Source organism: Semicossyphus pulcher, unplaced genomic scaffold (assembly GCF_022749685.1).
Source record: "Semicossyphus pulcher isolate SPU_LCO1_2020_fin unplaced genomic scaffold, fSemPul1.0.p SCAF_12, whole genome shotgun sequence".
In the NCBI taxonomy this organism is placed as follows: domain Eukaryota; kingdom Metazoa; phylum Chordata; class Actinopteri; order Labriformes; family Labridae; genus Semicossyphus; species Semicossyphus pulcher.
Window position 1 is genome coordinate 13,616,422 of NW_027211626.1, and position 12,144 is coordinate 13,628,565.

Here is a 12,144-nt window from a genome sequence, read left to right on the forward strand (position 1 = left end):
AATATTAACTAACACTGCCTTTGAATGAATGATGGAAGAAATTATACTTGATCGTTTTACAATATTGATTGCAAGAGCCTTTTATTGACGAGGCTTTGTACGTTTTTGGAGGAAGATACTAAGGTAAAAAAAATTAGTTTCAAGCACTTCGCTTGCTTTGCTTTGGCCCAGTTTGGCTCGCTTCTCGGTGCTTCCATAGATTTGTTTCTGGGGCTTCCCCAGCTCCTGCATCCCTCGCCCTACAGAGCACTGCTAGACAGACAGGCAGACAGGTACACAGATAGGTTAAGACGGACAGACGGACGGGGGGTATAAATCCTTGGCTGTGGTCTAGAAAGCAATGTCAGATGCTTCTTGTTATGTCAACATACAATCATTTTGTCCGGCACGATTCAACACGTACCTCTAAATACATATTGTACACAAGAGTTAAGTCAGTTGCTCTGACATGTAGCCAAACCTCTCACCGTGTAAGTGCACTGGGCACATCAGATGATAATAATTGCACAAAGAGGTATTCTGGAGGCCATGTCTACTGCGAACACACACACACACTCCCACCCTCCCACCCACCCCACCCCCCACGTACACACACTCTCTCTTCACATTCTACATGGGGGGTTTGATTTTCAGGCCATAAGGTTACTAGTTAGTCACTAGCTAGTTAGTTAGTTGGTTAGTTAGTATCAGAGGTGCATTGACTGGCATGGGGCGCCCACAGCAGGGCAGCAGCTCTAGCGTGCTAGTGATGTGTCATCATCGTTGTTGCGTGCGTGGGTGTTCAGCCGCGGTAAATCTGTTTGAAGTGGTCACACTCGTTGCAGTAGCCCTGTTTTTCTTGGTTGGCGTAGTGGTCACAGCCCTGCGTCCGGCACCGCTGTTTGGACTTTTCTTTGGGCGCCTGCGCCCGCCTGCCCGCCTCTCTGCCCTGGCCACGCGTGTGGCACTCTGGGCAGAGGTCTGTGCAACCCGGGGACACATTGCTGCAGCCACTCCGCCGGCACTGAGTCTGGGTTTGGGTTTGGGTCTGGGATTGCTGCGAGGATCTGGGTTTGACTGCTCGGTCACGCTGTTTGTGCAGAGAGAGAGCGGGGGTGGAAAGAAGAAGAGGAGAAAGGTCAATTAGCAACTGACAGGCAACTGTTGACAGCAGGATATTGTAAGAGCTGAGAGGATAGTATAAAAACACTGAAAGAGCAAGGGATGACACTGAAAAACAAACAACAAAGGGACAAAGGTGTTGTACAGCAAGGATGAAGAACTAAAGAAGGTATGGCAGAAACCTACCACCACCAGAGGAGGGGAGTGTGGTGTGCGGTGCGCCACCTGGTTTAGCCGTGCGCTTTGCTCCTTGACGTAGCACTTGTCGCAGTAGCCCTCCAGCATGGCCTTGCCAACCGCACCACAGCCGGGCCCACGACACCGTGAGGCGTTCTGGAAGCCCGCCTCCAAACCATGCCGGGTCTGGACCGGAGGAGGTGGAGGGGTCAAGTCTGGAACGTAACAAATGTCCCATAAAGTTTGACATTTTGAAAACTAGACATCCATTAAATCATCATCATGCGAACAAAATGAAAAAGATTGTAAAGCCTTATTAAGACATTTTCTGTGTCTGAAAACCCTGTAACATGATGAGTTTTCCAGTGTAGTGTCAGGACTTACGGTGGTTGGTCTGATAGTCTACGTAGCAAATAGTGCAGAAACCCAATTTCTCTGGCGTCCCAAAGAACTGGCAGCCAGATCTTTTACAAGGCCGGGCCAGAGGGGCTTGCCAGGCTGAGGTGTGCCCAGGGGTTAGGGTGAGGCACGGCCGCTCAGCGTCCCTGGCCTGAGTCCAAGCTGAAGACGAGGCCTCGGTCCTGGGGTTGTTCTGCTGTGGCTCCCCCCTCTCTGGAGCCTGCTGTCTCTGCATGCAGGGTGGACACAGGCCATTGAATACCCTGAACGCCTCCTGTCTGCACATACTGCAGCGCTCTGTCTCTGTCTCTCGGCCCCCCCACTGGGTCCAGCCGGAGCCCTGGCCCGGGTTGGGGACTGTAGGCCCCCCATTGGGGCCCGGGAGTCCTGTAGCAGCCGTTCCAGCTCCAGGGGGTCCGTGGTTCTGCCTGGAGTTAAAGCAGCGCTCACAAAGTCCGTCGTGCTCCACGCTGAGGGTGAAGACGCAGCCAGGTGTCTTGCACTTCATGGCGTGAGTTTCACTGTACAGACTGAGGCTGGGAGCGGTGGGTGGGGCTGAGCGGGGGCTGGATAACGCCATCCCTCTCCCAGTCGAGGAGGATGGGGGGCTGCTGCTTCGGGCTCCTCTAGAGCTCACTTCAGTCTCTGATCCCCCTATCCCTCCCACCCCACCTTGTACCCCTCCTCCCTTGGTTTGCACAACACCCTCTATCCTCGCTCCTCCACCAGTTGTGGCCTGCCGCTTCTCAAAGCACTCGTGGCAATGAGGCTGCGTGTCCACAGAGACATAAAAGGTGCATCGTGGCGTGGCACAGCGGATCTCAATGAGGGAGAGCTGGGAGACGGAGAAGGGTGGCGGGCGCTGCGGCTGTGCAGCCCATGCCTGCTCCTTGTCCTCCTGCCAGCGCTGGTACTCGTGGTTGACGAGCTGCAGGTAGTCCTCCATCAGGTTCATGTCCTCAGGAAGGTTTCCCTCATCCAGCCTGGGGACCGAGAGATACAGTGGGGTTAGTGGGGTTCTAAAACTATCAAACTAAAAATCAACCTCTTCATTCCTGTGTGGCAATGTGCAAAACTAAATAACCAGCGCCTACAACCGGGAGATTATTCCTTTACTTTGATTTTGTCTGTTTAATGGACGGAGCTTACCGTGCAGCATTGATGATCCGCGTGGCGTCGTAGCCCAGGCCTATGACAGGGATCTCTATCAGTAGCAGGTAGTCTTTGAGAAGCCTCTCCTTCTGCTGCTGTTCTTTCTCCATCAGGAAGTGAACCTTCAGCTCCTCAAAGCCCCCTCGCCCTGGGTTGATCAGCGGTACCGCTCTGATCTCTGAGAAAGTCAGACCGAAATGTTACAGAGAAAAACATATGACCAACATCATATCAGCCCTAACGCCCATCTCTCAGTGATGCCTACCTGGACCACTGTCTTTGATGGTGATGAGGGGTGCAAAGTGCTGGGAGTCGTAGCCAAGCACGATAGGGTATTTGTAGCACTCTGTGGGCGGCCAGTGTAGCGGCAGATAAATCCCACCGACATTCAGAGGAGAGATGGAGGAGCCAGATTTCATACTCCTGACAACCTGGTCTGTAAAAAGCAGATATCAGAGTTACTACTGATTTTATAACAAAAAATGTCCAAGAGCGATTTAGTGTTTGTGGTCTTTGATGGCTAAAAGGAGCAATAAACACACTTGGAGTTGATAAAAAAAAGCGGGTACCTGCGATGACGATAATGGGTCTGCGGAGAATGTTGGAGAGGACGAAGATGTGAATGTCCTCCAGAGAGTCAAACTGGAGGCCGTTGCTACTAGAGACAGGTGACGCCATCTTTACAATCTTTTCCCACTCCTCCTCCCAGTTCTGGGAACACACACACACACACGAACACTTTAAAAGTTAGCATATAAGCTTCTGCATACTCTGTACTTAAAAACATAAAAAACATATAAGCATTTATTTGCATTAACCATAAAAACATCAAACAACTCCAAAGGCTTTAATGTCTCTCTTGCACATTGCTTGTATTTTATAGCTCAGGCTCCTGTAGTCTCGCAATAACCCTCATGCAAAGATTGTAAAAGGCATATGACATGGATTTAATCTTATCTTCATACCATGGTGGTGTATCGGAGTCCGGTCTGGGTGAACTCCTGGGACTGGAGCAGCTCTGCTTGGAAGCGAGCTCTAAAGACGCCCGTGTCCGTCTCTTTTAAAACACCATGGAGAGCTTTTCGAAGCACCAGGTCCGTGTCCTGAACGCCCAGCATGTACTGAGAGGCCGCGTGGAGCAAACAGTTCCCATCTCCTACAGACACACACAGAAGAGACGGGGCAAGCACATATTATATCAGCACTATGAGAAGTTGATTTTGTGTAAGAGACACAAATTTAAAAAGTTGTGCAGGAGAGCATGCACACACACACATGCTGTGTGTACACAGCTCGCATAACACGCAATTGCAGTGTGCGTGCACAAGCGTAACAAAAGCCTGGGGATTTCCAGGCCGTCGGGTCAGTCATTGCACTATCTGGTGTCTAGACTATTATATGATCCTCACATGTGTGAAAGTGCGAACACACTACAGACAAAGCTCTGTTTTTAACCCAGCTGGTGCAGGAAAAATAACCTTTTTAATTTACCTCAAATTCATATTAAAGAACTAAATGACTCATTTACCACCTGAAGCATTTATTATCAAAGAGAACTACATCCTCTATTTTCTATTAACCATCTGCAGCGATAAAGAGTTGGTTTCTTAAAAGGCATTTGTGTGCGTGCGCAAGAGAACGAGCGACTTAAACACTGGAATTTTATTTTGTCTCCTATGGCAGCGCTGGGTCTTTCACTCATTGTGAAACTGGATAGGCCCGTGTTTGTCAAAGTGTGTAGCAATGAAAAACCCTGTTGCCACACTAAACACAGGAATTTCCCAGCGCTTACTTCTGCCTTTTGTGCATGTGTGTTCCCCTCCTATGATCCCAGCTCATCAATGCTACTCAGCTGGTCCTGGACTTTCCACAGGGGCGGGGCTTGGACAGGATGGAATGTTATTTCTTTAACTACTGCCATCAACACACGATGATTAATGAGCGCGGAGAACATGTGCACTCACACGTATAGCAATGTACTATCTGTCTGCCTTTATGATCTGTCCGCTTCTGTTCAGTTATGCTAACCTGGGAGTAGTTCTCACGCACCTGAAGCATTTACACACTGACAACAGAGAAGTTATTTAAAGCAAATGTAAGCCTGCAATACAGAAGCTGTGATTGCATTTATCACAATAACATTATCTGTTGTTTCATTCATCCCACTGTACTTTGAGGGAGAAAAAAAAAAAGAGCACTGACTTTTATTTCCGACTCGCTTGCTGTTGTTGCGTTTCGGCGCTCTTGCATCACTCTCAACAAAAAACATAAAATGCACAGCTCTCCAGTGAGAGGAGGCATCTTCAGCAGCACCGTTCTTAAAAGTACACAGACACACAACGCTGGGCACAAAAGCCCAAACACGCATGTATCATCAGTTCCTCTTGTGCACAAAAACACACAGAGTTTTGACCCTGAATGAAGCAGCCTGATGACTAAAGATGAAAGACGGTCTGCTGGTCCCATCTGTCTAAATATAGACACTTCCTCTGAGGCAAGCTGGGACACTTCCTGAAAACACACCGGCGTACGACCACACTTAATCCTTTTCTGGTAGCCATCCAGGTGACACTTACCACAAGTTTGCAATGCTGGACCGAGGTTTTAGACACACATCAATCACTCTTTGTCCAGAGCTGATTAGTTAGACTGGTTGAACAGAAATTTTTACTGCTTAGATAAGATGGAGATATTACACATACGCAGCATGTTTTTATCAGATAAGGTGGATGCCACATTAACAAGAGAAGCCTGAAATCTGTACTTATAAGAGAGGAACACTGTGGCAGTGTGTGTGTCTACGACAGTATGTAGAGTCAGTGTATTGTAGCTGAACAAATCCTGCCTGTTGGGGACACATGACAGACATGGGATGCTGATTGGGAAAAACCCTCGGATGCATCCTAGACGTTCAAGACAGAAGACGCACTGACTTTCAATAACATCTTTTCACAGAGCGTAAATGTTGCATTAAACAGGAAGACGGACGTCATAATTGCAGGGAAGTGAGCGTTTTGTGAAGCTGGGTTTTGGGGAAGATTGAAATTAGTTCAGAGGTTTTAATCTTCTGTAAGTTCACACAGATGAGAGAAAGATTTTCAAGTCCCAGGCTGATCTTATAACGTTGTTATGACTCCTAAAAGCTCGATTAACACGACCCGCTCTGACCGGACATTCACTGACGGACCTCTGCTTTCTCACGTCCTCTCTCTGTGTGTGTGTCTGCTGAGCTCCAGTGACTCAGCAGCAGTCAGTCAGTCCTCTGTGTGCGTGTATGTGTGTGTGTGTGTTGTCCGTCCTCTGCTCAAAGTCACGTCTGGGTCCTTCAGAGTTAGACGCTCCGGCTCCGAAAATCTGTCTCATCTTTATGACATCATCTTCGCAAGCCAGGAAATTCCATCCAGGTTACTGGCAGCAGAATTCAAATGAGTTTGTCATCAGTTTAAGGGTCTTTCTAAAGAGGAACTACGGGTTGGTGGGAGTTACAGTAACTCCTTCAGTTATTACTAATTTCAGAATCGACGGCGGCGCTTACGTCGACTTTCACAATTTACGAAAATTAAGCTCGAGGACAAAACAAACTTCAACAAGTTCCTCATACGTCCAGTAAGTGTTCAAAGTAGGGAACTGAGATGACACCTATACAGGAATTTTACACTGTTTATTTTTTTTATTGTTTCCTATGAGAAAGAAAGGAACTGTTTCCTCCGGAGACTCATATGTGAAAAACAAACTTGTACCACTGATTGATTCCCACTTCCTTCTTCTGTTTTCAACGCTACGGCTGCTGTTTCCCTTCAAAGGCCTCTTTTTTTTCCCCTAATCTAAAAATAGGCCTGATGTACACTCCAGATGTGTTTAAGTGCAATTTGAATTAAAAGGGCACACAGAGACAAAGAGACATTTGATTTAACTTGGCTCGTTGAGATGTGACACATCTGACTAACGGTAACCGTCAGGCCGGAGTGAAACTTAAGGTAAAATGAACTGAGTTGTTTTAAGATTCACTGACATTCACACTCCTTACACACACACACACCTACACAGAAGGGGTGGGGACATTACCCTAAGATTGTAAAAGAAAAACTGTGGAAATAGTCGGGTTTGAACCATCATCGACGGTAAATAACAGTCCTACGTGTGAGGGCAGAGAATTTCCCAGTACAGAGCTATGATCAGAAGTGATCAGGCCCTAAATGTATGCCTTCTCTGGGATGTTCCCGCGTTACGACATCCACGTAACAGAAAACATGACTTAGCAAACGCTCAGTCAGATCAGCACAGTAAAAACCAAGGGGGCTGCTAAATGAGTGTTTGTGAAAGCAGAACCTATGTCCCTCCATTGTTGTCATTTACAGTAACCCTGCTTGTGAGTAATGACATCTCAGACTTCACATATCAAGTAGCTGTGAGTCATAAATACGCACCTCCTCCTCTGTCATAGAAAATGAAACAAAAGCAAAGCACATCCTCCGCCCGGAGCAGCAAAGATTGCTACAGTTCCTGAAATTTAGTAACAAGAGTTTGACATCTTTACTAATGACTTGTTCCAGCTTTTATTAACCAGAACCTTTACACAAACTTTAAAAGTAAATTTGTGATAAAACATCCAAAATCCTCCTGACACACAATTCTAAAAAACCAGCTAACTTCTTCTTACCATTGGTCCGTAACGGCACCATCTTCTTCACCTCCCGACACCAGTTCAGCTTCTTCTCCTGCTCCAGCGACGCCTGCATGGCTCGGTCCAAGATGGCAGCCTGCACCACTTCCCGGAAGGCCTGCGGGAAGTGATTCATGGCGATCATCTCCAGCGTGTACCGGTGCATTCCCCGCAGGTGGTGCATCAGGCCGCCGGTGGATGCCGGCTTCACCACGTCGTTGGGCACTCGCTGACGGATCTTCACCGCTTTCAGCAGGTTGGAGACAAACAGGAATTTGGGGAGGAAGTTCTGGCCCTGCGACATGGCGGATGCGTGGTGGCCAGGTGGATGGAAGGAGGGGAGGAAGAAGGAGGAGGAGGAGGAGGAGGCACCAACCGCCAAGCGAGCAACGTGGTAACTGGATGGAGAGCAGAGGAGTGGATGTTACTTCAGAGTAAAGCACGTTAGAATTAATAGTATAGACTGGTGGGAAATTTTCAGCGGAGAATCCCCTTCCCTATTAATTGAGACTAAAGACACAACTTAATTCACAGTTTGTCTGGGAAACCACCCAATACACAGGATCAGCCCACTGTGGAGGCTGTTTGGTGCTTTTTTATTGGAGATTCTGGTGGGCCCAATGCAATAAAAGTACACAAAGTACTCTCTGTATTCCTGTTTGTTTTTTTAATTCTCCTTTATGCCCTCATGGTTTTTGATTTTCCCCAAAACACACAGAGTCCCAGTGTCCCTCTGAGCACAAAGCCTTCCTGGAAACAAACTGGTGCTTTCCAAACTGGAACTGAAGGCCACCCAGGGCTTCCCAGTCTGCTGGGAAGGTCACACTGACTGCCCCAAGGCCTCCTCCCTCGTCCTCGCCAACACCAAACTGGTCTCGACTCAGTCGCTGCTTAAAACGCACAGCTAGGAATAGTTAGAAATGAGCAGACACCTGTGCAAGCACTGATCCCGTTCTTAATGCTGGAGTTTGAAGAAGGTAAACATTTCCTTTTATCCAACAAAGTAGGAAAACCCTTCCAACAGCAACACAAGGATTTTAGCCCTCACCTGATTTAGGCCAGTAAATTACAGCAAACATGACTAAGAATATGCCCAAACATGACCGCTAACTTTATCACTTAATGCTAAGTTTAAATGGTACTTACAAGTCTAAAGGTTCCTGGCAGTAGAAGTGTTGCAGAAGAGTGTTGCTGCTTAAGTCTACCACTCTTGAGGATTTAAGGAGTATTTCACCCAAAAAGAAGACGGCGTCAGCACATTCACAGCTTACAGGAAGTAGAAAAGTAATGGTCAGCAAGTGAGGCCTGGAGTTTTGCTGACTTTTTAACTTCAGACAACATCCTCACATTGCAGTTAGCTGCCAGTCAGTGTTGAAGTTCACAATCACAACACCTGGACACTTGGCTTACAGTGGCCTCTGTGCTAACCAAACAGCAGCAGCAGCAGCAGGTGCAACAACAGGCTAGGCCATGCTAAAGAGCTACATGAGTGGGACTAGTAGACAACACACACCTGGATGTCAGTGAGTGTGTTGTCATTACTCGCTGTTTGATGTGTTGGCACCGGTGGCAGACTTTAAGACGGACAGACAGGGGCTCAGTGGTGGTGGACGCTGCGGTTTAGGCTGGCTGGCTACACAAAAACACAATAACAGGAGACTTTGCTGACGTTAAAGGCTTACGTAATTCCAATGACAACTACCTTTGTACATTGTAGCCTTGAAAAGCGTCTCACAGCGCGGGTATCGACTCAGTGTGGCGCCGCAAACGCTACATTTATCTGTATAAATGTAGCGTTATGCGCTCGGGGGTGACGTCTTTGTAAACAATGGCTGTCAAAGCCACTGTCGTGAGCAGGCTTCAAGCTTCCTCCATGTCCCCCCTAGAAACACGACCATACATTTCTCAAGGCCCAAACGTGATGTACCCACAAAGTCTCAGCCCCCCTTTTTGGGGAGAAAAGCTGTCCACATGTGGAGGAGGCGCAGGGCAGGAGGACGGCTGTCTTACCTGTGTAATATGTCGGGGTAATAACAAAGCCCTCCCGGATGCTCAGGCTAGTCCTCTCTCAGCCACTTCACTCAGCCTCACCGCAGCGGTCCTCGGCGCCATTCAACCTTCTCTTTCCTTCACTATCAGAGCTAATTTTGAGCCCTCGCAGCTCACGAAGCCTTTCAAATGAGTACACACTTCCGCAAGCGATAGTTTAAAAAAAAAAAAAAAGAAGAAAACCCAAGTCAAGGGGATTTCCACACGGGGACTTTCCGTCCACCCATTTTCCTCTCTCTCTCTCTCTCTCTCTCTCTCTCTCTCTCTCCCAGTCACAACCTGTGCCGTTGCGGCTCCCAGCCGCCAGGGGGGGCTCCATCTATCTGTCTGACTCAATACTGAAAAGCACATCCCACCTACTGTGCACAAAGGAGCGTCACGGAGGGAGACAGACAGGTCGCGTCATATTCTATTTCATGAGACAGCCTCAGAAATAAATCATTATCCAGCAATGAGTCCAGCCTCGGAGAATGAGTCAGGAGAAAGAAAACAAAAACTCTCCACTTATATAAGTAAACACTTTGACTCGCTGACTGAACGTATGGGTGAGTGCAGGTATTACAATGATGATGTGATACTCTTTTGACTATAGGGAAATTATGTTGGTGGTAAAACAGACACCTGGTGTTCAGAGGAAGTTGATATCCTCACAAGGACAAGTCAGTATTTGTTTTTCTGTAACCATGCTGGACTCAGGGGTGCAAGTTCATTCAAATAATCAGTTTCTTCACTTTCTTTTAATAGTTATGTTATTTATTTTGTCACATGAATTCTGCACAACCCATGTGGACTTATAAAACACCTTAATGTACAGCAAAAACAACAATCAAGCATGGAGATTTCAACACACACGAAAGTTATTTAAATAAAAATTGAATCCCTTAAAGCTCCTGTGAGGGTTTTTTTCCACTGGAAACAGATTTACTCTTTACTCTTTATGAGCTACAAAAGCAAACCAGACCATCAGCGACAAGATCGATTATTTCTATAGAGTTATTTTTAATGCCTGAAACCGCTGGCGGGGGGTAGGTGTCAGACAAAGTGATGACCTGCACGCTGCCTTTGTTTATATTATCCAGGACAAAAATCTAAAGTGAGTGATACATATGACTGTTAAAGAAAGCAGGACAGTTTCTTTTTTGTTAAAATCCACCATTTACAGGACAAAATAAGAGGAACGGCTTTGTCCACAGGGGGCGCCAAAATCAACACAAACCAAAAGTTCCTCACAGCAGCTTTAAATGATCAAATAATGAGCAATAAAAAAATGAAAGAAGTTTGCATTTATTCTTGCCCAAATCACAGAACAAAAAAGAATCGTCTCTTTAGGGAAACATTAAACCTACGTGCTTTTATAGCTAAAATAGCTGGCAATGTTCCTGAATGCAACTGTGCACATAGACATCTTTAACTCTTGGTAGAATTCTGCATCACACTGCAATCTACAGTGCAGGTGTTTTTAATATAAATTAGGCTTGTGCCAAACAGAAACAGATAGTTTATTAGTATTTTTAGCCACTACACCACCAGTGTATTGCAAAGTGCACTAACTGTTGTCTGTGAAGGTTCTCAGTCAGCCAGGTAATTCAAAGCTTAATACAAACTGCAGCTGGACTTGGTGTTTCACCTCTCATCCAAAATGCTTCTTCAGGTCTAAACTGATGATGTCAAGGCCTGGATGGCTCTAAACTTTTTAAATTTTAATGAAAAAAAGACTGAAGTGATGGTCTTTGGTGGCACCTCTGTTACCCCCCCAGTCGATCTGGGTTCCTTGGCACAGTACGCCAAACCTATTGTAAATGATCTGGGGGTAAAGGTGGACGCAGAACTTAAGCTGGACAGCCAGATTAAAGCTGTGGTGCAAACAGGCTTTTTCCAGTTAAGGCAGCTGGCAAAAATAAAACCGTTTCTCCAGAGACAGCACTTTGAAACAGTAATTCACGCCTTTGTGACGACTCGGCTAGACTACTGTAATGCACTTTACATGGGGATCAGTGGATCCTCCATCGCACGTCTTCAACTGGTACAGAACGCAGCTGCACGTCTTTTAACTGGCACAAGGAAGTTTGAGCACATTTCACCGATTTTAGCTTCACTCCACTGGCTACCCGTCCATTTTAGAACTCATTTTAAAATTCTTTTATTTGCTTTTAAATGTCTAAATGGTCTTGCCCCATTGTACCTCTCTGAGCTTCTCCACCCCTACACACCCAGCCGATCTCTCAGGTCAGCTGACCAGCTGCTCCTCAGGGTTCCCAAAACTAGGCTGAAGCTCAGAGGGGACCGAGCGTTTTCGGTTGCAGCTCCAAAATTATGGACTGAATTACCGCTGCACATTAGACAGGCCTCCCCACTGTCTAATTTTAAAACTCTTCTTAAAACGCACCTCTTTTCTCTGGCCTTGAACACCACATAGGTTGTGGATTTTATGTGCACAGATATTTTATCTGAGGTGAACAGTGAACAGTAATTTATTATGTTTTATGTTCTTTTATTTTTAGTATTCTGACTTTTCACTATGTTTTATTGTATTTATTTTACTGTACAGCACTTTGGAAACCTTTGCATTTATTTAAAATTGTGCTTTATAAATAAAATGGATT

The 12,144-nt window shown here is 46.4% G+C and overlaps 1 protein-coding gene across 2 annotated transcripts; it reads right to left on the reverse strand.

Annotated features, from left to right (window-relative positions):
• Nucleotides 1-541: 541 nt before the first annotated feature.
• On the reverse strand, nt 542-9,766 carry tnfaip3 (tumor necrosis factor, alpha-induced protein 3). Of its 2 annotated transcripts, none has more exons than XM_069658892.1 (9): nt 9,503-9,766; nt 7,490-7,890; nt 3,795-3,985; nt 3,399-3,540; nt 3,095-3,265; nt 2,827-3,007; nt 1,663-2,660; nt 1,327-1,493; nt 542-1,069 (listed from the first exon to the last, which is right to left on the reverse strand). In XM_069658892.1, exons 2-9 carry the CDS (start codon nt 7,794-7,796, stop codon nt 782-784), a joined length of 2,445 nt encoding a protein of 814 aa, XP_069514993.1. In that variant the 5' UTR covers nt 7,797-7,890; nt 9,503-9,766; the 3' UTR covers nt 542-781. The 2 variants fall into 2 exon arrangements, with proteins under 2 accessions (XP_069514993.1, XP_069514992.1); XM_069658891.1 differs by having other exon boundaries at nt 543-1,069; nt 1,288-1,493.
• Nucleotides 9,767-12,144: the final 2,378 nt, after the last annotated feature.

Excerpts from the sequence above, each read along its gene's own strand:
- tnfaip3 (XM_069658891.1), bottom strand. The coding sequence starts at position 7,796 with ATGTCGCAGGGCCAGAACTTCCTCCCCAAATTCCTGTTTGTCTCCAAC. Across the intron at positions 3,541-3,794 it reads GACTCCGATACACCACCATG|AACTGGGAGGAGGAGTGGGA; the intron begins GTATGAAGATAA and ends GTGTGTTCCCAG. Across the intron at positions 3,008-3,094 it reads CATCAAAGACAGTGGTCCAG|AGATCAGAGCGGTACCGCTG; the intron begins GTAGGCATCACT and ends TGACTTTCTCAG.